The sequence below is a fragment of the Amblyraja radiata genome, chromosome 32, assembly GCF_010909765.2.
Source record: "Amblyraja radiata isolate CabotCenter1 chromosome 32, sAmbRad1.1.pri, whole genome shotgun sequence".
In the NCBI taxonomy this organism is placed as follows: Eukaryota; Metazoa; Chordata; class Chondrichthyes; order Rajiformes; family Rajidae; genus Amblyraja; species Amblyraja radiata.
The window spans coordinates 15,658,475-15,685,371 of record NC_045987.1 but is presented as its reverse complement, the minus strand read 5'-3'; the positions used below and the strand labels follow the sequence as shown (position 1 = coordinate 15,685,371).

Below are 26,897 nucleotides of genomic sequence, written 5' to 3'. Positions count from 1 at the left end.
ACGTTAGCTTAAACCACTAACCTCAACCGGTCCCAATGGCTGGAACCGGCCAACGCTCTGGTCAAACCATCCACCTGGGGGAGAATGCACATGGACACTTTGATCCCCTTTGTAAAAGGTGGGTGATGGTCCTTTGGAGGAGCAATGTCAGTGTACACAAGACGTGCCTGTTTGCCAAGCTAAGTACCCCAACTGTACGGCTTGTTGTCCTACAATGATGAACACTCCTCAGGGCATCAGAGATCCCCACATAGACTCTGATGCAAAATCTCCTTCAGCTGTGGAGCCTTCTACAGAAAGGAGCACATTTCTGTTCAGTTTTCCTGAGTGTTATATCATCACAGTCCTGGGTACAATGTTTTATAGTTCTATTTTGTACTTTCTGTTGCTGCCTTACCCCATCACATTTATAACATGGACGTCATGATGAGTGTCCATGATCAGCATTCCACTCTGAGGATGCAAAGGCTCAAGACGATTGCCATTTGGAGGTTAAAAGATATGAAGAGCCTTAAAGTTGGACCATTGATTCAAGAATGCTAACTATACGTCCTGTTGGCGGTCCATACATTGCCATTGGTGGACTTGGCACGATGCCAACCAGAGGACAATGTGCTCTAGTTCTACATAGTAGGGATTAAAGGGGGAGGATGGAAAACACATTCTTTACTCAGAGTTAGAATGGGAAATTGACAAACGTTTGCAAAATCTACCAATTCCTTTCAAATAAATTTGGTAATTATTGGAAAGCTGGGAAACTATGGAATGTCACTATGGAAGTGTTGGGGGTAATTCAATGGGTCAAGCAGCAACTCTGGAGAACCCGGATAGGTGATGTTTCAGGTCAGGAGCCTTCTTTAGCTCAGACTGTGTCAACTGACTTCCCAACCCGAAACGTCACCCATCCATGTTCTCCAGAGATGCTGCCTGACCCGCTGTGTTACTCCAGCACTTTGTGTCCTCCTGTGCGAACCAGCATCTGCAGTTCCTCGTGTCTAAAATGTGCCGGGTGCTGGGTGGGAGGCAGGATGAGGTTTAGACTTGATGTTTCATGTACAGCCAAATATTAGCCCCGACGCGACGAACGAGCGGTTTCTTTACGTGATATGTCTTCTTCCGGTTGACGCTGTGTGTGTCCTCATCTTCACCCGCGCCAGAGGCTGAGCCAGAAGTAGAAGCACTCACCGCAGAGCCCGAGGAGGCAGCTCCACCGGCCGAGACACCCGCGGCAGGTAGGACCTCTGCTGGGTCACCTGTGGGCCCCTGGCAGCTGTTACAGTGGGAGGGTGGGCACAGTGCCAACCATACAATGGGTTCCAGTTCCTCATAGAAGCAATTACAGTGGGAGATTGGAAAAGGTCCTTTACCCAAAGCCGGTTAGAATGGGGAATTGACACTTGCACAATCTACCAATTCCTTTTCAAATAAATTGTCAGGGCTCGTAAGTTCTAGGAGCAGAATTAAGCCGTTGAGTCCAACAAGTCTACTCTGCCATTCCATCATGGCTGATCTATCTTTCCCTCTCAACCCCATTCTCCAGCCTTCTCCACACGACCCCAGACACCCTGACTAACACCCTTACTAACAAAGAAATCAAGGGTCAACAACACTGAGTGGCTCAACTACTTATGACTGTGACAGTGACTTGTTGAAGGAACAGGTGCATTGGAACTAGACTGGCTGATGAGTCAGAGAGGTGGAAAGGCAAGTTTTCAGTAAAACTGTGAAGAGATAAAGAAGCTTTGCCAAGTGGGCAGGGGTTTGGCAGGTGCAATATGATTTGGGAAGTGGTGAAGTTGTTCACGCTGTCAGCAAGAGTAGAACAGTGGAATATCGGTGCTCCCCGAATTACAAACACATGATTTATGGATGACCCCGTACATACAAACAAGCATTTGGGAGACCGGGGGGATGGATTTGAGGGATTCTGTGGGGGCTGTCGGGATCTTCAGCCGGATGGGTTTGGGCCATTTCCACATGCCTGAGCCCGAACAGTCGGGGGGTGGGTGGCACCGAGCAGAGCTGGGAGCACTGAGCAGACTAAGTCGCTCATGGAGTCTGTGAGGCCAGCTGGCGACCACTCTCCCCGCTCCTGCTCGCTCTCCACTCCCAACCTTTTTCTGTGATCCTCTCCCACACACCGTGTCTGCTCACCTCACACTTACGAACAGTTTAGGTGAGGAACAGTTCTCATGGTTGCTTGAAGTGGTTACATGGAGCGAATCGACAGGGTGCTGGCAGTATGGAGGTATCTGGGAGTCCTAGTCCATGAAACACGTGCGGCATGGTGGTGCAGTGGTAGAGTTGCTGCCCGGGTTGGATCCTGACTACGAGTGCAGCCTGCATGGAGTTTATACATTCTCCCTGTGACCTGGGTGGGTTTTCTCTGGGTGCTCCGGTTTCCTCCCACACTTCAAAGACATACAGGTTTGTAGACTAATTGGCTTGGTAAAATTGCAAATTGTCCCTCACGTGTGTAGGGTAGTGTTAGTGAGCAGGGATTGCAGGTCGGCGCGGACTCCGTTGGCCAAAGGGCCTGTTTCCGCACTGTAAATCTAAACTAAACTAAACTAAAGCAGGAATTACTCCTCCAAAGCGAAGCTCTGAATGTTTGGAATTCTCTCCCCATGAACTGAAGCATTGGATGTATTGAAGACGGAGAAAGATTCTTGCTCCACAGAACAGTTGAGGGCAATGGGGAGCTGGAGCTGAACCAGACCAGCCCTTGCAATCGTGTCGTGAAGGAACTGCACACAGTACTCCAGCCTGTAGCTGAACCAATGCTTTATAACGTTGTACCATAACTTCCTCACTCCTACCCTCCATGCTCCACCTAATGACCTTATTTAAAGGTGCTCGGGGATTCAAGGTGCTCTATTTCTATTTCTTATTTTTGGCTGTTCAGGGAAATTAGTGGGGAGGGGACTAATTCCCCAAATTCACCAAATCCTTCCCTCCTGCCCCGTGGCACAAGCGAGGATTGTGTACTTGCTCGGATGATTGAAGGTCAGTGGTCAACCTTCACCCCTCCCCTCCTCCACCCCCATCTCTATCCAGACCCACACCCCTCCCACACACAACCCACAGCCACGGACCAACACACACACGCAGACACACACACCTGTGAAACACGCTTGTCCTCACACCAACTTTGGGCGGCAGGGTGGCACCGCAGTAGGGTTGCTGACTTACAGCGCCAGAGGCCCGGGTTCGATCCCGACTGCAGGTGCTGTCTGTATGGAGTTTGTACGTTCTCCCTGTGACCACTTGGGATTTCTCCGAGTGCTCTGGTCTCCTCGCACATTCCAAAGACGAGCAGGTTTGTGGGTTAATTGGCTTCTGTAAATTGTCCTCAGAGCGTAGGACAGAAGAGTGCACGGGGTGATTGTTGGTCAGCGAGGACTCAGTGGGCCGAAGGGCCTGTTTCCACTGTATCTCTAAACTAAACTAAACCAACACACCCAGGCAGCCTCACACCTTCTGAACCATGGCTGCAGCTCTCCAGCCCACACCTCATACTCCCCCTCTACTCGCTTGTCCATGCATCTCCCTTGTCACTCTTGCATTACTCTCCTTGGGTTACTCTCCTTGTATCACTCCGTGTCCTTGCACAACTCACAATCATTATCCCTCCATGTTCCGCTTCTGCAGAGCCAGAGGAAGCAGCGCCGGAGCCAGAGGAAGCAGCGCCGGAGCCAGAGGCAGCAGCGGCTGAGCCAGAGGCAGCAGCGGCTGAGCCAGAGGAAGCAGCGCCGGAGCCAGAGGCAGCAGCGGCTGAGCCAGAGGCAGCAGCGGCTGAACCGGAAGCACCAGCGGCCGAGCCAGAGGAACCGGCAGCAGAACCCGAGCCTCCAGCGGAAGAAGCCGTGCCACCCCCTGAATCGCGAGAGCCAACACCTTTAGGTATGGAGACAGTCATCTGCAAAGTCCCAACCACAGCAGGCTGACGGGGAGTGTGTAGGAATGAACTGCAGATGCTGGTTTACACCGAAGACAGACACAAAATGCTGGGATGACTCAGCGGGACAGGCAGCATGGAATGGGTGACCATTGAGGTCGGGCCTCTCAGTCTGAAGAAGGGTCTCGACCCGAAATGTCACCCATTCCTTCCATCCAGAGATGCTGCCTGTCCCGATGATTTACTCCAGCATTTTGTGTCTGAGCGGGAATGTTGTTCCTCTGGCATCAGGATTAGATAAAGGGAATACCATTGTTTGGGTTGAGGCCAAGATTGCCATGGGAATAAGCAGGACGGTAAATGAGAGAAATTGCAGAGAACAGGAGCAAAAGAACACCTTGGTTGCGTGATTCAGAGCTACAGTAGGTCAGCCATGGTAGAGGGGGGAGAAACAAAAACAAAGCCAATGTTATAGATGTGTGAGCTACAGCAGAACCAGCCAGGCCCAATGCAAACAGAAAGTGAAGTTACCTTGGTTGTAACATTCCACATTGAGTCTGGAACGCCAGACAGGAGAGTAGTTGCTGTTCCTCAGGCTCATACCAGGCCTCTTTGTAGCGCAGGAGGCCACAGACTGATTGGTCAGAGTGTGCGAGGGATGGAGAATTCAAATGAAGTCTCAGGGCCACCCTTGCGGACTGAATGCATGTCCTCCGCAAAGCCAATCTGGGTTTTCTCCACAGTAGAGGACAGCACCTTGAGGGAACCAAATGCAGTGCACCAGGTTGGGAAGAAGTGTGAACAAATCATCTGATGGTGAGAAGATATAAAGTTAAAAAGGCCGGTTGGTGGAGTGTGTGGTTCTGACCAGGGAGGGGCAAAGGGAGGGGTCTCTTCAGAATGCTCAAAGGGAAGAGAAAAACATGCCGAGTTGTGGGGTTTGGTTGGAGGTGACGACAGGTACATGCTCTGCCTCGGAACAGAGGGGTTGATATCACAGGTGTAGGAAATAGGTGAGATGTGGGGCGAGGAGGTGGTTCATCAGTGGGCAGGCAGGTGATTTCGTCATTGGGGAAGAGAGGAATAAAACGTGAATTCAATTTTTTTCTTTACTCGGGAAGTAGCCTGGTCTTGTGGTCAAGCTGCAGCTGAGGTGAATAGAACAGATGCATGAAAACCAGGCCAGACCAGGAGATGACAACGGTCAATGTCATAAAGTCATAGAATGACACAGCCTTCAGCCTCCATGTCCATGTAGACCATTGAGTACCGAGCTACATTAATTTAATTTACTTACTATTGGTCCACAGCTTTCTATGTCTTGGTTATTTAAATGCTCTTCTTCAATGGCGTGAGAATCCCTGCCTCCACCACCTTCTCAAGCAGCATGCTCCTGACTTCATCCTCTGTTGGACAAATTCTCAACAGATCCATCTTAGTCCTTGCACACCTCAGCCCTCTGCTCTTACGCTATACCCTATCTACGCCTCTCATGGGTTTATAAACCCGTTTCGATACCTTAACCCCCACTTCGCCAGCCTACTCCACTCCAAGGATAACAAACCAGCCTCTCTGGTTTCCCTCATCACTGAAAAACTCCACCCCAGGCAACATCAAAGTGAATCTCATGCACACCCACAGCGGTGAGATCATGTCCTTGCAATCGTGTCATGAAGGAACTGCACACAGTACTCCAGCCTGTAGCTGAACCAATGCTTTATAACGTTGTACCATAACCTCCTCACTCATACCCTCCATGCTCCACCTAATGACGGCCAGCATTATCCAGCTGATGAGGGAGGATGGGTCTGCATGGACTGCTCGGGCTGAATGGCCTACCCCTATCCTGGTATGTTCCATGTTATATTATGTAACCTGCTCATCAACTCAGATGGGAACCTGCATGACAGCTATATACTATACGTTCTTACTCTTCTGAACCTTCCTAAAGCTTTCTCTGGTTGTCCATGTGTTCTACAGTCTCACCGCCTCCGGAGGTAGCACAAGAAGTAATGGAACCGGAAGCCCCTGCAGCTGAGGGACAACCTGCAGGTAGGACCATAGCAAATGAAGAGCAGCCTCAGATGAAGAGCAGCCTCAGTGGGAGGGGGCACCATCATTGTGCAACTTTCAGCAAAGTACCAATGGTGGAGGCAAAGTCAATGGATATATTTAAGGCTGAGATAGATAGATTCTTGATTAATACAGGTGTCAGAGTTTATGGGGAGAAGGCAGGAGAATGGGATTGGGGGGGACAGATAGATCAGCCATGATTGAATCACGCAGTACACTTAATGAACCGAATGGCCTAATTCTACTCCGATCACTTATGATCTCATGATTATCTGTCTTCATTGTAATGGATAATTTGGTCTAAGTACTAACCTCAACCTAGTTCTCAAGTGGAGATCACTGGCTGTCCTGGTTGGTTATGAGCCCTCTCTGGACACTGGGCAATCCGTGCTTATATCCTGTTTTACCTGTGCCAATCCTTTACTGGGTTCCCCATTTACCAGGTCCCCGACATTTCCCATCCTTGGCTCCCAATATTAATGGCCTGGGCAGCTGCAATCGCAGCCTTGTGCCTTCACCAGCCACAGCAGACCTTCTAACTACAGGCCAAGATCTTGCCCTTTGTCTCTGAGGAAAGAAGCATTCCACGGCGCTCGTGACTTTAACTGCAAAAGAAAGTTCTGAATCATAATATAAAATAATCAGTAAATCTGTTGCTCATCGTCTGTATGTTTCTGTTTCCTCTTCTTAGCAGCAACTCACATAATAAACACAATACATGAGCTATTTCAACATCCCTGTGTCTGTCTCCATGAGCTATTATTGTTTGACTTTCTCGTTGCCACAACTGCTGACCAGATCCTTTAAGTTTAGGAGGGTTTGTATTTATCCCTGAAGCTATTCCTTGCACCTTTACTCAATTCAACAAATGACATCTAATAGTGTGGGTGACGTCACGTAGTGCAATGCACGCAAAGGAAAATGGGTAAGAAAATCCTTGCCACCTGCTCTGTCATTAAACAAGATCATGTCTGAACATTTGCAGAAGCTCAGTGTACTTTAGAGTTTAGACATAAAACGTGGAAATGGGCCCTTTGGCCCACCAAGTGGATGCTGACCATTGATCACCCGTTCACACTAGTTCTATGTTGTCCCACTATTGCATTCTACACACTAGGGGCATTTTAGATACAGAAGCTGAGAGTTTGACTTCCTCCGCATTGCACTCATGCTTGTGTTTCATTTTACAGATACAGAGATAGGGACGTTTGAGAGAGAAGCAATGGAGGCCCACAATCACTACAGAACTCTGCACGAAGCACCACCACTTGAATACAGTTTTGAATTAAGGGACGAATGCAGAAAGTGGGCCGAATACCTGTCATCCACAGGAGCCGTGGAAGAGAGCCGTACCAAGAATGGAGAGAACCTCTGGACCACCACTGATGACGAAGTCTTAGGTCCTATTTCCATCTCCTTTGTCCTGTATCTTTATTTATCCTCCCATGTCTTTAACAACTCTTTACCATCCCACAATATCTGTCTCATATTAACTACAATGTATATCTGACAGCAGGCAGTACCTCTTAACGTACATTAATGTCATGGATAGGAATGTAGGTCCCATTTTGGATCTATTTTGCCAACGTGCCTCCACATCCCATAGGTTCAAACCTTTTGGATCTGTCTTCTGTGTAGATTCTTGTCAAAGGCACTGGTGCATTCCTTGTAGACTCCATATAACACAACCCTCACCAATGTATTTTGCTATCACTTCTAAAAAATTCATTCTAGTTGGTCGGTTAGGATTCCCCCTAAATAATCTTGCCGATCAATCCCTGAATTTCCAAGTGTAGATTCCTCCTATCCCTCAGAAATGTTCTATCATTTTCTACCAGGCCTGTAATTACTCAGATTATTCAATTAAGGCACCACCATTTGTCATCTGGAACATCACACGAGGTCTGCAAAGTTTTCTCCAACACGGCCCCTGTGATCTCCCCTCTTAACTCTCACAGGAGCCCTGGCTGCATCTCATTAGGCGCTGGGGATTTATCCATTTTTAAGTCCGCTAAGGTGTCTCTCGGTATCCTGACACAAATGGTTACCTATCCATATTCTCCAGAGATGATGCCTGATCCGCTGAGTTACTCCAGCAATTCTTTTGTAAACCAGCATCTGCAGTTCTTAATGCCTTCATCTACCAATAGACAATAGGTGCAAGAGGAAGCCATTAGGCCTTTCGAGCCAGCACCGCCATTCAATGTTATCATGGCTGATCATCTCCAATCAGTATCCCGTTCCTGCCTTCTCCCCATATGCCCTGACTCCGCTATCTTTAAGACCCCTATCTAGCTCTCTCTTGAAAGTATCCAGAGAACCAGCCTCCACCGCCCTCTGAGGCAGAGAATTCCACAGACTCACCACTCTCTATGAGAAAAAGTGTTTCCTCGTATCCGTTCTAAATGGCTCACCCATTGTTCTAAAACTGTGGCCCCTGGTTCTGGACTCCCCCAACATCGGGAACATGTTTCCTGCCTCTAGCGTGTCCAAACCCTTAACAATCTTATATGTTTCAATAAGATCCCCTCTCATCCTGTACAAGCCCAGCTGCTCCATTCTCTCAGCATATGACAGTCCCGCCATCCCGGGAATTAACCTTGTAAACCTACGCAACACTCCCTCAATAGCATGAATGTCCTTCCTCAAATGACCAATTATGACATTCTGCAATTTCACCATTTTGCCAACTACAATATCTTCCTCCAAAGTGAGGACAGGTGAGATTTAAGCCCTCGCCCATGTCCTTTGGCTCCATGCACAGACGGCCACTTTAGTCCCAGGTGGGCCCCACTCTTTCCTTGGTCACCCTGTTTTCCTGGATGCTTATGAAAAACCATGAGGTTTTCCTTGAATGAAACTTCCTCAGACGTTTCCATCAATGGCTGTTTGATGCCCACAGGTTTGGAGTAACCTGACTGAATTACGAGACCATATATATTAATCAGATTCTACTTTTCATTATTTGATGCTCATATCTTACAATGTCAACCGTCAAGAATATTTATCTTTTGTCCTTTTGTTTAGGGAAGGACCCAGTGCTTGCTTGGTATAATGAAATCAATGATTACGACTTTAATAGCCCTGGTTTTAGTGCACTGACAGGTAAGCATTTTCAACTTGGTACCTGATGCTAAAGAATAAAAATCATGTATTAAAGCTGCTTAGCTCACCGGTTTCGAGTTTCTCTTAAAAGTAGCAATATTGTGAACAAAAGGCATGAGTGAGCAGCTCCTGTTACGTATTATATTGAATCTAGATGTCAGATTGCTGTTTAGTTTGGAGGGAGGGGACGGTTATTCCAGATAGGACTTTATAATGTACATAATATGCTTTGCTTTTACAACTGAAGTTGCCACTCCATGAGATCTGAAACATCAACAGGAGGGAGGTTTGTAACAGTTTTGCAACAACATGACATGAGGTTTCTAAATGCGAAAAAGTTGCAGTAATCTGAGATGCGCAGCAGTAAGATATCTGTTTGATACTTGAGGCATAGCTCCCATTCTGTGGCTGTTCGTAAGTAATCACAAGCTATTGTGACAAGGAAGGAAGAGGAGACAGGTGCAAGGGAGCTCGGTAAGGTACAAAGGCATTCTGATGAAAGTTCATTGACCTAAAGCATTCTCACTTCTCATTCCACGGATGCTGACTGACCTGTTGAGTGTTTCCAGTGTTATCTGTTTTCATTTCAGATTTTCAACTTCTGCATTTGTTTTGTTTTTTGTGCTTTTCCTCTGAGGATTTCAGTCCCTTGGACAGATTAGAGAAGCTGGGATTGTTCTTACAGCAGAGATAGTTAAGGGGAAATCGATCAATTTTTTTTCAAAATTATGCAGACTTTGCAGAGGGAAAATTAGGTTTCCTTAACCAAGCAATGGTCTGCAATGCCTGCGCTGAAAGTCTGTTGCAAGCAGATCAATTCATAAATGTAACAGGAACTTCGAAGTATAGTAATGTTGGAATGAGAATAGATCATTGAATCAAGGGTCAAGCCTATTCAACATCTGATGGAATCGTGGCTAATCTGTGACCAAACACCATATTCCTGCCTTTCTCAAACCCCTAAATATGTCCTTGATGAACAAATAATTATCAATCCTAGATTTAGAGTTTTAAATATTGACCCAGCATCACTTGCCATTTGTAGAGAAGAGTCACAAATTCCTTCCTCTCTGCATATAAAAATATCCTGTAAAGCCCAGAAATATTTTTTGGATACTTTCAGCCAGATCTGGATCAATCAACCAGTGGAATCACTGCACCGTCCACCTGAACAGTTTCTTTGCGTATCACGGAAACCTAGGTTAAAACATCCATTAATCAACCTTATCTGAGGTTGTAGTCTTTCCTTGTAATTTAACCCGTGGAGTTGATTGTGCCGTGCTTCACTCAATGCAAGAACTAAACCTTCTTTCCAAATGATTAATCCAGAGTAGATCTTTCGGAGCTCTGATAAGTCATAATTGAGGCATGTACAAAGTTCTTATCTACTTTCTTTTATAACCTAAACAGAACCACTTGGTCATGGGGATGTCATCCACTCCTGGCATTGTTTTCTTCAACACTATTATCCATCTTACGCCAACTGTGACAATGAGGTGTTACTTTTCTCGTGATGCCTATGATGCCTGTCCTTTCTCTAAGCTGTAAACACTGACTCATAAACTCCCTGTGGCTATCAAACTGTACAACTCCTGCCCCACCTGTTGGCAGATCAATTTCCGTTCTGGGATAAATATTGTAAGTCTGCCAGAGAGCTAGGAGACAAATGATGGGCCAAATAGCTTTGTCTTTGCTGAAAAATTCTAAGATATTTTGAGGAAACAAAGGTGATTTATGGAAGTGGGAGATAACAGATGAGATGTCTTGTAATACTGAGAAGGATTTGAACATTAGCAGCAGATTTATATAATATAAATTTGTATCAAATGTAACAGTGGTATCAGGATTTGTAAAAGAGGAAGGCTGTCAATAACATATGATTTCTCAGTGCAGTGCACTTTGTGCCTGAAGAAATCATGAGGGTTATCGCAAAATGTTAGCTAAAGCTTGAAATACACTTTTTATGCAGTGTCCTGTTCTGTTGAGTCTTGAGTCGCAAGGACTGTGTGCTTTTATCTTTGAATGGACAGAAGGTTTCATGCCTTTTCTCTGTTATCGTGAACAAAGAGGCTTCACAGTCCGACGGGGCAGAAAGTGTGAGAGAAACAGGATAATATCAGGCCTCCTCTGCATTGGGGGCAGTGCAGAATCAGCAACATCAGAAGCAGGCAGGCTGCCTGCCCTTAGACTCAGCACCTTGACTGGAGGCAGTTTGGACAGGATTCTCTGCCACATCTTCAGAATGCAGGGCCTTCAGTCCATAAACAGTGCTTGTTCTTTATTGATTCCATTTTCTCCTTGATATTTCCGACTTGCTGCTGACATACCTTCAATAAAATTGGACCAGTAAGAGACTTAGCGGAGAACTGGGAGGCAGATGATTGGTCAAATAGCCTTGCCTCTGCTGCAAAATGCAACGGCATATTTTGAGCAGACACAAGAAATTAACGAGAGTGGGAGATAGGAGAGTCTGCTGATGCATATGCTTCACCAAAGTTGCGAAAGAGTAGAGAAAGTGTCCTTCCAGCTTCAATCATTGTGCATGGTCCCAAACCAATGCAAGTACTCGTATACTTGTTTAACCATAAGCAAGCATCCACATGCACTGTTTATAAATCTTTTATTAGTGTGTTTCATTCTCGGCAGGTCAATTCAGCCAGATGATTTGGGTGGCGACTACACATATGGGCATAGCATCCGTCAAAAGTGAGCATGGAACCTTTGTGGTGGCCCAGTACAGCCCCGTTGGAAATATCGTCGACCGACATTCCTTCCAAATTAACGTACGACCAAAGGATTCGCAATCGGTGGAATCCGGAGAAAAACCAGATCAGAGTTCCCAACTGACTGCCAGTGACACTGGGTCATCAGGTAGGAATAGGAATGGTCACCATGAATATGAGATGGTTTAAAGAGGCGATGGGAATAGTCTTTCTTCCCCGGCAGAAATGACAGAATCAAAGGACATGGATTTAACATAATGGGCAGAAATGTCTTCATGTTCCTTTAGTTCTCTTCTACAACCTCTATATTTTGCAAGATATTCACTCCATTCATGTTTCCTATGCCATATTCTTCCCTGTTTTATCCTGATCAAACCTTCAATATATTGTCCCATCCAAGGTTTCCGAATGGATTCATACATCATGGAAGCATGACCTTCCTTCCAATGGGGGGGATAAAGAGGGTGGTTTTACAACTCGTGGAGTTAGTAGTTTCTCCTTACCTTACACTGATAATGCTGCAGAATGAAGCCATTTGACCAATTGGGTCCATGTTGGCACAAGGCAACAAGCCCATTGGCCCCATTATCCCAGCCCCTTCCATGAGCAACTGCATGGTGAGGTCTATAGGGGTCTGTGTACGAGGTTGGGCATAGGAATGGTGTCGGATAAGTATTGCGGGTGTTAATGCAAAGGAAATATGTCACTGTTTAGAGGAGTATGCTGTGGATGGGTCGGTTGGTAGGGGAGTATTGGGAATAGAGAGTTAGTTGGCATGGGTTGAGTAATAGGGGTGTTCGCTGGGATGGGTTGGTTGGAAGGGAGTGTGGTGATATGAGTAATAGGGGAGTGTGCTGGGATGGGTTGGTTGATCGGGGAATATGTGGGATGGGTTGGTTGGTAGGGAGTGTGCTGGGATGGGTTGAGTAAAAGGAGAAAGTGCTGGGTTGGCTTTGTTGGTCAGGGAATGTACAGGATGAGTTGGTTGGAAGGAGGGTAGGCTGGGTTGAGTTGGTTGATGGTAAAGTCTGTTGAAATGATGTTTTGTGGTTCTGCCACATGAGTGGTTCTGCCACGGTTTTCCCCCGAGAGTTTCAGTCCGGCTCACATTCCCAAAGACTTGCGGGGTTTATAGCTAATTGGCTGTTCTAAATTGCCCCCTAGTCTGTAAGTGAGTGTTGAAATCTTGGGGGAGTCTGGTAAGTCTGGGGAGAATGAATCTGGTTAGGATAGGATTTGTGTCAATGGGTACTTGGCAATGGGCTTGGACTTGGAGGACTAAAGTACCTGGTACTGTATCTCCCCATCACTCATCCTGTGAATTGTATGGCCATGAGCTGGAGAATCGGTTGACCTCGAGATCGGGATGATCAATGTTACAGAGTGATAGGGGCATGGAAACTGGCCATTCGGCCCCTCCGTCCATGCTACCTGTACCAATCCCATCCTCCAGCCTGAGGCTTCTACACCAGGGCACTTGCAGATTCGGTGAAGGAGTGGTGCGAGCAAACGGCTGTAGGTTTATTCCATCCTGGGTGCCGCAGGACTACTGACAATCTGGATTTCATTTTCAGAAATGTCGTCGTTTGAGAAAGAGGCGTTGGAGGCTCACAATCTGCACCGAGCTCATCACAACACAGCGCCTCTGACATTCAGCAGGGAGCTGAGCAAGGATTGCAGTGTCTGGGCAAATGTCCTCACACAAGATGGCGTCATTGCACAAAGTCCCACCAACTTTGGGGAGAATATCTGGTCCAATTCTAGCATAACCGAAGGAGAAATCAAAGGTTTGTGTTGCTTGATATGGTTTGACTCTTGCACTGTGATTGAAAGTATTCCGCAAAGTACGTTGATAATAAAGACGGAGATTAGTTTAGTTTAGAGATACAGCGCGGAAACAGGCCCTTTCGGCCCACCAGGTCCGCGCCGACCAGCAATCCCCGCATATTAATCATCATAGTCATCAGGAGTGCAGCGGAGGACCCAAGTGGGCTCCCATTACACGGGCTCAGCTGATGAGAGCTGAACTCCTGAAGGTACAGGGCGACAGCGGCGTGACATCACATGTTATATGCCAGATCACATGTTCTGTGGCACGTTGGATCGCATGTTACACGTAGTACTGAATCAAGTGGTCTGTGGCATATTGAATCACGAGTTACACGCAGTACTGTATCAAGTGGTCTGTTGTGTGTGGATCACATGTTACATGGAGTTCCTAATCGCGTGTTCAGTAGCATGTTACATGGACTACCGAATCACGTGTTCTGTGGTGAGTGGGATCACGGGTTAAGAGGAGTACTGAATATTTTATGAAGAAATGCATCATATATTGCTTAAAATAAATATCAGCCCCCACAAATTATTGGATACCCTCCAGCTTGGTCTCAATTGGATATTGACATCTATTCACTCTCTGAAAAATATTTTGAAGGAGTTTTGCAGAAAGCTCATCCTGTTCATATCCAACAAGTGTAGACACGAGGAACTGCAGATACTTGCATAGAACACAAAGCGCTGGAGTAATTCAATGGGTCAGGCAGCATCTGTGGGGGTAGGTGGCGTTTTAGGTCAGGATCCTTCTTCAGACTTAAGAAGGTTCCCGACCCTTCAATCTGCAGAAGGATCTTGACCCAAAACGCCCACCTATTCAAGTCCTCCAGAGATGCTGCCTGACCTGTTGAGTTACTGCGACATTTTGCCTTCATATCCAACAAATGCTATTTTAAAAAGCCATCTGTTAATTTGTTCTTTCACTACTTTTACCTTCAGGTCAACACTCACTTTCCAATAATTTCTACTTGATTTATCTTCAATGTGTTTTAGGCAATGAAGCCGTGGACCAGTGGTACTCTGAAATTAAATACTATGACTATGATAATCCTGCTCCCTCCTCAAAAACCGGTAAGTGTTTATCTTTTGTCCTGTCATGTAACCAAATGAAAGCAATGGCGAGATTATCGTGGGTGTGTTTGAATAGTTTTTGAAAAAATCTCAGTAAGCTGCCAAGGTAACATGTGCCCCAGATTTAGTGGGAACTTTGTAGACAATGGAGTGGGTTGGGTAGAGGATAGTTTATCTAACACATTATCAACTCAAGTTTACATTTTTGTCTGCATGAACAGACTTATAGAAATCAGATGCAAATGCACATTCACATGTACATGCCTGCATAAACACACACACTTTCATTTATAGAATGCAGATAAAGTCATAGAGTCAAGAACACAGAAATCATGGGCCCTTCAGCCCACCACATTCACATCAACGTTTTTACTAATCTATCCTGATTCTATCCAATTAGCTCGCATTAGCTCTGTACCCTTCTATGCCATGCCTACTTAAGTCTATTTCTTAAACATGGTGATTGTGTCTGATTCCATCATCTCCTCTGGCAGTGCAGTATCGATATCAACCACTCTCTATATAAAAAAAACCTTCCCCCCACATCGCCTCTAAAACCCTTTCTCTCACATCGCTAAACATATGCCCTGTTGGGTTTGATGCCTCCATCATCAATAAGATTCTGGGTTTCTACACTATCTAAGCATCTTGTTATTTCATATACCTTTGTCAGGCCAGTTCAGTTTAGTTTATCTCCAAGCCTCCTTCACTTGTGGGAAAGCAAGCCCAGCCTATCCATAACTAAAGTCCTCCAATTCAGGTAACAAAGGCAAGCATGCTGCATGCCCTCTTAGAGACATAGTCACACAGCAGGCTCTTTGCCCAATTTGCCAATGCCAACCAAAGTACCCCATCTACACTAGCCCCATCTGCCTGCATTTGGCCCATAGCCTCTTAAATTACATATTACATATAACTTACAAAATTCTTAAGGGGTTGGACAGGCTAGATGCAGGAAGATTGTTCCCGATGTTGGGGAAGTCTAGAACAAGGGGTCACAGTTTAAGGATAAGGGGGAAATCTTTTAGGACCGAGATGAGAAAAACATTTTTCACACAGAGAGTGGTGAATCTCTGGAATTCTCTGCCACAGTAGGTAGTTGAGGCCAGTTCATTGGCTATATTTAAGAGGGAGTTAGATGTGGCCCTTGTAGCTAAAGGGATCAGGGGGTATGGAGATAAGGCAGGTACAGGATACTGAGTTGGATGATCAGCCATGATCATATTGAATGGTGGTGCAGGCTCGAAGGGCCAAATGGCCTACTCCTGCACCTATTTTCTATGTTTCTATGTTTCTATATCTATATATCTGTTCAAATGTTTTTTAAATGCTGTTATAGTACCTACCTCAACTACCTCCTCTGGAAGCTCGTTTCATATACCACCCTCTGAATGAAAAAAATGACCCTCAGGTTCCAATCAAATCTTCCCCCACTCACCTTAAATCCTTCTCCTTGGGTTCCTGATTCCTCTGGGTAAAATACTGTTCATTCACCCTATTTATCCCCCATATACATCTCTATATGGTTGTATACATCTCTATATCATCCCTCAGTCTCCTGCGCTCCAAGGAATAAAGTCCTAGCCTGCCCAACTTCTCCCATCAGCTCAGGCCTTCAAGTCCTGGCAACATCCTCATAAATCTTCTCTGTACTCTTTCTAGCTTAACAATTTCCTTCCTATAGTAGGGTGTCCAAAACTAAAGACAATACTCCAAGTGCAGCCTCAACAGTAATACAACATCCCGACTTCTGTACTCATCTACCAATACTCTATCTAACTTTCCATCTGATCTACATCCCATTGTAGCCTGAGAGACAACGTTCCTCACTGTCCACAACACCACCAATTGTATTAACATCCCACAAATTTACTAATACCTTCTACATTCACATCCAAGTGTTTAATATAGATCACAATCAACAACGTTCCCAGCACTGATCCCTGCTACACCCCACTGCTCACAGAATTGTAATTAGAAAAGCATCCTCCAATCTCTACCCTCAGCATCCCATCACCAAGCCAATGTGAGTTCCAATAAGCCAGATTGCCTTGAATCCTATGTGTCTTAATCTTCAGGACCTTATCAAATGCCGTAATTAAGTCCATGCAGACAATGTCTGCCACCCTGCCTTCTTCTTTACCTCCTCAGAAAATTCAGAGAAACTGGTGTGGCAGGAATTTGCCCTCACAAAGCATGGTGATCATTGCTAATTCACCCCTGCCTTTTCAAATGTCCCTGTCCCTGAGAATTTTCTCCAATAATTTTGCTATCACTGACTTAAGGCTTATTGGCCTGTTGTTACCCGGCTAATTCCTGCTGCTCTTCATAAATAAAAGAACAATATCGCTATCTTCAAGTCTTCTGGCACCTTGCCGGTGCTAAGTGAAGATACAAGCATCTCTCTCAGGGCCCCAGCAAACCCACCCTTGTTCCCACTAAGTCCTCTATCTAGATCTCACCTGGCCCCATGGATTTGACAATCTTTGTGTATTCCATGACCTCTTACAGCTCCTTCTTCTTAATACCAATATGCTTCAAGCCTTCCCACAACCCACTATCTTCCACATTTTTCTTCCAAGTGAATGCAGGTAAGAAAATCTCATCCACATTTCTTGGATAGACCTCTTTGGACTCTGTTACCCACCCATTCTCTAGCTACCCACTTGCTTCTGATATACTTATAGTGCTCATTACTTGCCAGGGATATCTCATGGCACTGTTTATCCTCCTCATTTCTTCCTTTAGTTCTCTCCTGTAACCTCTATATTTTGCAAGATACTCACTCCGTTCATGTTTCCATTCACCTGTCATATGCTTCCATGTTTTATCCTGATCCAACCTATAATATAAAAGGTTTCCTAATGGAATCACAGAGTGGTGGAAGCAAGGTGTTTCATCCTGTTCCTTATCAAGTACCTACCTTGTTCACCCTCGATATATTTTAAAGATTACTGTGGGTAGATTGAATGTAGAGTTACAATCAGATCAACATGATACCGTTAAATGTCAAAGCAGGCTCGAGTGACCAACTCCTTCAACTGATTCAATAGATTCTTATTCATTTTTGTATACACCAACATGAAATCTGGCATGTACACATACTGATGAATATATGGTTGCTGTATTAAACATGTTCACACACAGTTTCAATCACAAACATTTCCTGGTACATCCAGACTATCACAAATTCATGCAAACACTAGTGCGCACTCACACTTACACATGGGCACACCAAAATGCTGATACGCAGGCACACGCACACGCACATGTGCACTCTTGATCACCCAAAGACACAGTCAGACATTTGTACACACGTTTAGAAAACTATACATTCACAGATTCACTACATACACTAATCTGCTCATCCAGTATACACACATCCCACGTATATCTGCAGCTTTGTACTGTTATGCCCCTGTCCCACTTAGGAAACCTGAACAGAAACCTCTGGAGACTTTGCGCCCCACCCAAGGTTTCCGTGCGGTTCCCGGAGGTTTTTGTCAGTCTCCCTACCTGCTTCCACTACCTGCAACCTCCGGCAACCACCTGCAACCTCCGGGAACCGCACGGAAACCTTGGGTGGGGCGCAAAGTCTCCAGAGGTTTCCGTTCAGGTTTCCTAAGTGGGACAAGGGCATTACTGTGATGCACTCCCGTTCACACGAAAATGTCTAATATACTGTATATATACCTGCTCTCACCCACTATACAGTATGTGTGTGTGTATATATGAACATTGACAGTCACGTTTATATTTGTACTCGTATCCGTGCAAACACGTTAATGTTAAATATGTGCTCTGTTTACCTCTTTGCCCATTAGAGCACTTCACTCAGCTGATCTGGCAGGATACCACAGATTTTGGGATTGCGTACGTCGTGAGTGACAACGGGGCTTTTGTGGTGGCTCAGTACAAGCCGTGCGGGAACACTCCCAACGCAGAATCCTTTGCCAAGAATGTTCTACCTCTGGACGCCTCGTTCAGCAAGGCCGAACCAGAACCTGTCCCGGAACCTGTCCCGGAACCTGTCGCGGAACCTGCCCCAGAACCTGCCCCGGAGGCCAAGGAAGAACCTGCAGAAGAACCAGCACTAGGCAAGTAGAAAAGGCCGATGCACGAGAGAGCAAATCTCTTCAGCTGTCCACCCTGTCACTTTATTGTATGCGGGATGACCCACAGGGTCAGGATCTCTCCAATGGCCCTGGAGTCAACTTCTTTAACAGCTGCTGAAGGATTTCTTCAACAATATCTCCCAGACCCAAACCTCATTTTAGTCAGTGGTGGCCAGATGGGGGGGTACTCCGCAATGACAATGCCCAGAGTTATTGAGCAGTATAGCACAGAAACTGGTCTTTTAGCCCAAGAGGACCATGCGACCAACAAGTACCCATTTACACTAATCCTATTCACCTGCCCTTAGTCCACGACCTTCTAAGTTTGGAGATTCAGATGGATGGCTGGATATTTAGCAAATATTGTGAGATATATATTAGGCAGTGTGTTTCTGGTTTATTCCCGCCTATGCTGACAGCTTCAGGTATCTATGCAGATGCACACCACCAAGGTCACTCTGTTCCTGGATACGCCCCAGTGCTCGACCATTCAGTGTGCTTATTCTCCTATTAATCCTCCACCTAAGTGCATCACCTCACATTTAGAGGATTAGATTCCACCCACCACTGATCTCCCTGTCTAACCAGTTGATCAATATCATCCTATTACCTTGGATTATCCTCCTCGGTATTAACAACATGATCAATTTTCATGTTATCTGCAAACTTATTTATCATCCCTCCTACATTCATATCCAAATCATTAACATAAAACAAACATTCAAGATCCAAACAATGAGGCCGGATGGACAGCACTGGTAACAAGCTCATCATCACGAAAAAATGCCAACCCCAAGCCAATGTTAGATTTAGATTGTCAATTTACCCTGAACCTCACAGGATCTAATCCTTTGCACCAATTTCCCATGTAGGGTGTCATTAAAAACCTCATCAAAGTCCATGTGGACCACATCACCTGCATTTCCCACATCACCAAAATTTGTTGCCTTCTCAAATCGCCCACAGCGGCGACTGCGGAGGTTTGTGGTCCCGACCACGGGGTGAAATGGAGGAGGACTGACTGAACTTTGTGCCTTCCACCACAGTGATGAATGCTGTGGTGGATGTTTTTGTGTTCATTTTTTATTGTGTATTGTGTGTTCTTTTTTATTGTACCGCTGCTGGCAAGTTCATTTCACTGCACTTCATTGTGTATGTGACGAATAAATCTGACTATTGACTATTGATTAAAATATTCAATTGAAATTGGCATACAGGATCTCTCCCCAACATAGCCATGCCAACCATCGTTTAATAATCACTGCCTTCCCAAGAGTTGATTAATCCTGCCCTTTAGAATTGGCTCCAATAACTTCTCTTCCACTGATGTTGAACTCACAGGCCAATCATTTCTTGCGTATCCCTGCCACCCTTCACGCATCGACCCACGAGGTGTTGAAATCGCCATCATGAGTTCATTCACCTTCAGGTCCATGACTAAAAAGTTGTCTTCGTCTTGCTTAGAAGCTGTGAATAGAATTGAATATTCATTAAATTCATGTCATTGGGGCAGAATTAGACCAATCATCTCATTGAGATTATTCAGCCATTCAATCATTGCTGATCTATCTTTCCCTTTCTCAACCCCATTCTCCTGGCTTCTCCCTCTAATCTTTGATACTCTTACTAATCAAGAATATGTCAATCTCCGTTTTAAAAATATCCAATGACTTAGGCTCCACAGCCATTCGTAGCAAGAAATACCACAGATTCGCCAGTAAGGAAATTCCTCCATCTCCTTTCTAAAGGTACATCCTTTTATTCTGAGGCTCTGCCCTCTGGTCCTCGACTCTCCCATTAGTGGAAACATCCTCTCCACATCCACTCTATTCAGTCCTTTCACTATTCAGTAAGTTTCAATGAGGTCTCCCTATCATCCTTCCAAACTGCAGTAAGTAGAGGCCCGGTGCCGTCAAACGCTCATCTTATGTTAACCCCAATCATCCCTGCTCATCATACATTAACCCAATCATTGTGGTCTCGAGGCTGGGATTTTGACTAATGTCAGCCACCACAGCCAGCAATGCTAACCATGCTGAGATAATATTTCACTTTCAGGATTCCGTGCGTGGCTTTCAAACATATATTTCCGCATTCCACCAGTGTTTGTACGGAAAAAAAGGATGAGTTTCATCCTTGGGTGGAAATGAGATAATAAGCTAAAAAGGTGTGAGAGTACTTTTGTGAAAGAAAATGAAGGTTCTACTGAATAAATAATGACAGGAAGGCCTGAATTAGTCTTTAAGTGGCTAATATTTGTCACTTCTGCAGTTGCCAGTGAAACAACCTGTCGGGTTTCAGAGAACGTGTGTATGACACATGGACATTTAAAAAAATCCCACCTCTGATTCTGATGCATTGAAAGTTTTGCAAACAAAAATCACGAATCACAAGGCAGGTGAAGACCCCGAACTGAAGACTCTGCCGGCCCCTTCAAGAGTAGGGGAATTGTAGGGGAGTGCCTAAAAAATAGAAGAGCAAAGAGGTTGCATACAATATTTCTAGTGTCCAAGATTAAGGCAAGAGGGAAGATGAATTGAGCGAGTAGGACGGAAAGAGACTGAAAATACCGATAAAAAGGCTGTCCCCTCATCCCGAGTAGGAATTAACTGGTCCTTTTCAGAATGGCAGGCAGTGACTAGTGGGGTGCCGCAAGGCTCAGTGCTGGGACCCCCGTTATTTACAAAATACTGTATATTAACGATTTAGATGAAGGAATTAAATGTAACATCTCCAAGTTTGCGGATGACACAAAGCTGGGTGGCAATGTGAGCTGCGATGAGGATGCTATGAGGCTGCAGGGAGACATGGACAGGTAGGGTGAGTGGGCAGATGCAGGGCAGATGCAGTATAATGTGGATAAATGTGAGGTTATACACTTTGGTGGCAAGAACAAGAAGGCAGATTATTATTTAAATGGTGTCAGATTAAGAAAAGGGTAGGTACAACGAGACCTGGGTGTCCTTGTACATCAGTCACTGAAAGTAAGCATGCATGTACAGCAGGCAGCGAATAAAGCAAATGGCATGTTGGCCTTCATAGCGGGAAGATATGAATATAGGAGCAAGGAGGTCCTACTGCAGTTGTACAGGGCCCTGGTGAGAGCATACCTGGAGTATTGCGTGCAGTTTTGGTCTCCAAATTTGAAGAAGGACATTATTGCTATTGAGGGAGTGCAGCGTAGGTTCACCAGGTTAATTCCCGGGATGGCGGGACTGACATGAGATGAAAGAATGGATCGACTGGGCTTGTATTCACTGAAATTTAGAAGGATGAGAGGGTATCTTATAGAAACATATAAAATTCTTAAGGGATTGGACAGGCTAGATGCACGAAAAATGTTCCCGATGTTGGGGGAGTCCTGAACCAGGGGTCACATGTTAAGAATAAGGGGTAGGCCATTTAGGACTGAGATGAGGAAAAACTTTCTCACCCAGAGAGTTGTGAATCTATGGAATTCTCTGCCACAGAGGCAGTGGCGGCCAATTCACTGGATGTTTTCGAGAGAGTTAGGGATGTTTTCGAGAGTTCTTAGGGCTAACGGAATCAAGGGATATGGAGAGAAAGCAGGAACGGGGTACTGATTTTGGATGATCAGACATGATCATATTGAATGGCTCGAAGGGTTGAAGGGCATACTCCTGCACTTATTTTCTATGTTTCTATGTTATACAACACAGGGGGGATGATTTGGCCCATTGGCCGCCATTATTCTGTCTTCCTGCACAGTAACGCAATCTGTATCATGTCCTCCTTCCTCGTTTATCTCCGTTGGGCATGCATATTGTGAGCTAAAGGCCCTGTTCCTATGCTGTCTCTCCCTCTATGACGATGATGAAAAGGCATGTTGTCTTTGGTTCACTGGTATGTGGTATGTCTGTGGACATAGAATAGTATGCCTACTTTTACTTTATACATGTATATACATGAAGGAACGCAGGGGACTGACTGATACGTATATCAGGCATTCTCTGCTTTACTGCAGAGAGGAATAGATCGGGTGGACGCACAGAGTCTCTTGTCCAGAATCGAGAACCAGAGGGCATAGATTTAAGATGAAGGGGGGAAAGATTTTATAGGAATCTGAGGGGTAACTTTTTCACACAAAGTGTGGTGGGTGTATGGAACGAGCTGCCAGAGGAGGTAGTTCAGGCAGTGACTATTGCAACGTTAAAGGGCCTGTCCCACTTGGCGATTTTTTTAGGCGACTGCCGGCATCATTGACTGAGGTATCAGGTCACCAAAAAATTTGCGGCGTGGTGCGGCGTGACGAGGCGTGATGACGTATTGATGCGCTGTGTTTTTTCAAGTGTCGCAACATTTTTTTTGTTGCCGCTGGATTTTGAAATGTTCAAAATCTTTTGCCGATCCTGATATGACTCCGACAGTCGCCGAAAAAAGCGGCAAGGGGGACAGGCTTTTTAAAAAGCAATTACACAGGTACATGGATAGAACAGGTTTAGAGGGATATGGGCCAAATGCAGGCAAGTGGGACTAGTGTAGATGGGACATGTTGGTCGGTGTGTTACACAGTATCACTCTATGTCTCTACTCATCAGCCATTCTCTGACATATGTGCAGACTGGTTTGTACACAAACGCTGAGCAGGGTAATTTGTGGAATTTACAGCATGTGTCCGAGAGGAATATCGCGGAATTCGTATTATACTCTAGTGTCGTATCGGAGATATTTTCATGCAGCACGTATACTTATATACTTCCTGTTATATTGGCTACAGCAGCCGCTCCTCCACCAGAGGAACCAGCTGCCGAGGAGCAACCAGCTGAAATGCCAGCGGCTGAGGAGCAGCCAGCCGAGGAACCAGTAGTAGAGGAGATACCGGCTGAAGAGCCAGCAGCCCAGAAGAAAGCAGCCGAGGAGCCGGAAGCCGAGGCAAAAGCTGAGGAGGAGAAACCAGCTGAGGAACCTGCTGCAGCACCAGAACCAGGTGAGTGGCCCCTGCGGCCAAATGGGACTTCAACATTAGAAGCAATTTTACAATGAATGCCGAGGAACAGTCTAAACACTGACGACATGAAACAGACCAATATTGTCTGTGTAATAATAAATACCAATGAAACCTGAGGGATAAAAGAGATTGGTACTGACAGTATGTGGTAAACATGCTGGAGCAATAAACACCAGTACTGATTCAAGTAAAGCAACCTGTACTGGCTGGAAGGAAATCACATTGTGACACTGACAGTGGAATATTTGACACCATTATTGATTAGTCCGGGTGTCAGGGGTTATGGAGAGAAGGCAGGAGAATGGGGTTAAGGGGGAAAGATAGATCAGTCATGATTGAATGGGGGAGTAGATTTAATGGGCCGAATTTTGGGATTACTAATGAGGCTTACATGTACACCATAAATAGTCATGTCCCAGCGAGTGTTGGGAAATGGGGACGTTAGTGTTTAAGTGCAAAGATCATTGAAAACAGCAGTGCAGGTACACATAATGTGTTAAGAAAGCATATGGGATACAGACCTTCATTAGTTGGAGCACTGAACACAAGAACAGGGAAGTTGTATCCAACTTTATAAAGCCATGGGTCAGATCTCAGCTGGAGTATTGCATGCAGTTCTGGCCACCACACAATTGGAAACATGTTATGGCATGAGCAGAGGTTTGGAAGGTTCTGAGGAAGTGCATTTTCACCCAGAGGATGGTTGCAATCTGGAACCCTGTCAGAGGGGGTAGTGGTGGCAAGAGTTCTCATGACATTTAAGCAGGCTTGGCAGGCTGAGGATCAAATGCTGGTCAAAGGGACTAATGCAACTGAACAATTGATCATTGACATTGGTGGGTGAAAGACAAATGCTGGTTGTCTGAATTAATTCCCTTTTTGTATGCTTAAAGAAAATCTTATTGCTCTTGTTTATGTCCCTCGTAGTTTGCTTTCCTTCTCATTATTCTCGTTACTGGATTCTGAATTGATCCCAAGCTTCAGGGCTATTGTTATCCTTTACCTCACATGTTTTCTTTTTCATTTTAACACAATCCTTACCTTCCTTGGTTGGACACAGTTGGTTGGTCCTTCCCTTAGAATCGTTCCACTGTACTGGGATGTGTCTTTGCTGAGTGTCATGAGTTACCACCTCTAACATCTGACTGCTGTCCTCCCTGCTCAGCTGACAGCCCCGGTCTACTTCAGCTATCCCCATCTTCATTCCCTTGTGATTCCCTTTGATGTTGATTGATCCAGGCTTCTCCCACATTTTATCATACTTCACTTTTCGAGAGCATGAAAATTGGTCCTTCGGCCCACCGAGTCCACACTAACCAGCAATCACCCGTACACTAGTTCTATCCTACACACTAGGGACAATTTTACAGAAACCAATTAACTTACAAATCGGCAGGTCTTTGGAGTGTGCGAAGAAATCAGAGCACCCGTAAAAAACCAATGCGGTCACGGGGAGATTGGACAAACTCAGTACAGACAGCACCCGTAGTCAAGGTCGAACCCAGGTCTCTGGCGCTGTAATGCCCCTGTCCCACTTAGGAAACCTGAACGGAAACCTCTGGAGACTGCGCCCCATCCAAGGTTTCCGTGCGGTTCCCAGAGGTTGCAGGTGGTTGCCGGAGGTTGCAGGTAGTGGAAGCAGGTAGGGAGACTGACAAAAATCTCCGGGAACCTCCGGGAACCGCACGGAAACCTTGGGTGGGGTGCAAAGTCTCCAGAGGTTTCCGTTCAGGTTTCCTAAGTGGGACAGGGGCATTAGGCAGCGACTTTACCAGCTGTGTCACTGTGTTTCCCCTTATTCTAACTCTATACTTTAACTTCATGGTTATTTCTTAAACCTGCCTCATTACCCATTACCAGATCCAAGATAACCTGTTTCCCTGCTTGGTTCCATAACCTATTGGATTCATGCTTGTAACCGCATTTTCCAACATCCGTCCGAAACAATTTTCAGGAAATCCCAATCCCAGTTGCCGTTTCTCTGCCCTACTTACCAACCCATGGATATGTCACGGGCATGTGTTAGACAGTTTGTTTAACAAAACAAGTGTGTTTGAACATATACTGATAGGTTTGTGTGCTGCCTGCAGCCCCTCCGAAGGAAGAAAAGAAGAAAGTGCATCGCCACTGTCCCAAGAAGAAAGATCCAAAGCTGAAGAAGGCAGAGCGAAGCCCATGCGAGTAATGGTCAACTCTAGAGCCGTGAAGATAGAACAATAAGGACTACCAGTTCCAGGAAAAACTAGGAATGAATACATGGCATTCAGGCATTTGGGAAATAAAGCTTCACTGAAATATAAATGCATCTATTTATGTCTTTAATAAATGGTGGGTCAAATCCATCTGTATCTGAGTAAACAAACCTAACAGAATATAATCCATTTACTGCCTTGACATCACTGTCAACACAACAGGATTACACGATCCAATCTGTGAGCTGGACTGATTAATATTCTTAAATATACCGACACATGATTTCTCACTAGATTGACATTCACCACAGAAGGCACTGCCGTTTTATGTAAAATTTATATATGCCTTCCACTTAGAATGGCGAACGGCAGGTAAACAACCTTCACCGTTCCCCAGGCAGTAAGCAGCATCAAAACAGCCATGGCATGACAAAGACCAGTAGAGAGAGGAGATGATGAAAGGCAGTCTGTGATTAATGGCAAGCTTATTTACGTCTGGTTTTTACCACATCACGCTGAGGCCACTTGCTTATTAAAACAGTCTCGAACACTAGCACAGCCACTAATTAAGAGCAATGTTCGCGGTGCTCCAGGCAGCTTGCACGCACGGAGGGAGGTGTGGAGTGTGTTTGCTGCTGTGGCCAGAAGGGAGGAGTCTCAGGTTGTCAGTGCAAAGCGGGTGAGGGGGAGGGGAGGGGAAGAGGAGCTGGGATGGTGGCGGTATGCAGGAGGACTCGGAGACAGCTATTCTAATAGTAGTGAGGGTTGGGAACAAAGGGGAGGAGAGTTGGGAGGGTGTGGGTGTGCAGGAGGACACACAGGCAACTAACCTGCTGGATGTAGAAGGAGATCACCAGGAAAACCAAGTCTCAGGAGCACGGCCCTTTGAGTGCTGCCACTTTTCATTTCGATGCACAT

General features: G+C 45.6%; 1 protein-coding gene across 1 annotated transcript; it reads left to right on the top strand.

The window, feature by feature from the left end:
• Positions 1-84: 84 nt before the first annotated feature.
• On the top strand, positions 85-26,088 carry LOC116991078 (secreted protein PRY1-like). The gene is made up of 12 exons (XM_033049421.1): positions 85-118; positions 1,158-1,232; positions 3,652-3,903; positions 5,879-5,950; positions 7,162-7,371; positions 8,999-9,076; positions 11,723-11,947; positions 13,374-13,586; positions 14,626-14,703; positions 18,528-18,800; positions 23,557-23,766; positions 25,878-26,088. Exons 1-12 carry the CDS (start codon positions 85-87, stop codon positions 25,970-25,972), a joined length of 1,815 nt encoding a protein of 604 aa, XP_032905312.1. The 3' UTR covers positions 25,973-26,088.
• Positions 26,089-26,897: the final 809 nt, after the last annotated feature.

Excerpts from the sequence above, each read along its gene's own strand:
- LOC116991078 (XM_033049421.1), top strand. The coding sequence starts at position 85 with ATGCACATGGACACTTTGATCCCCTTTGTAAAAG. Across the intron at positions 3,904-5,878 it reads GCGAGAGCCAACACCTTTAG|TCTCACCGCCTCCGGAGGTA; the intron begins GTATGGAGACAG and ends TGTGTTCTACAG. Across the intron at positions 13,587-14,625 it reads AACCGAAGGAGAAATCAAAG|GCAATGAAGCCGTGGACCAG; the intron begins GTTTGTGTTGCT and ends AATGTGTTTTAG.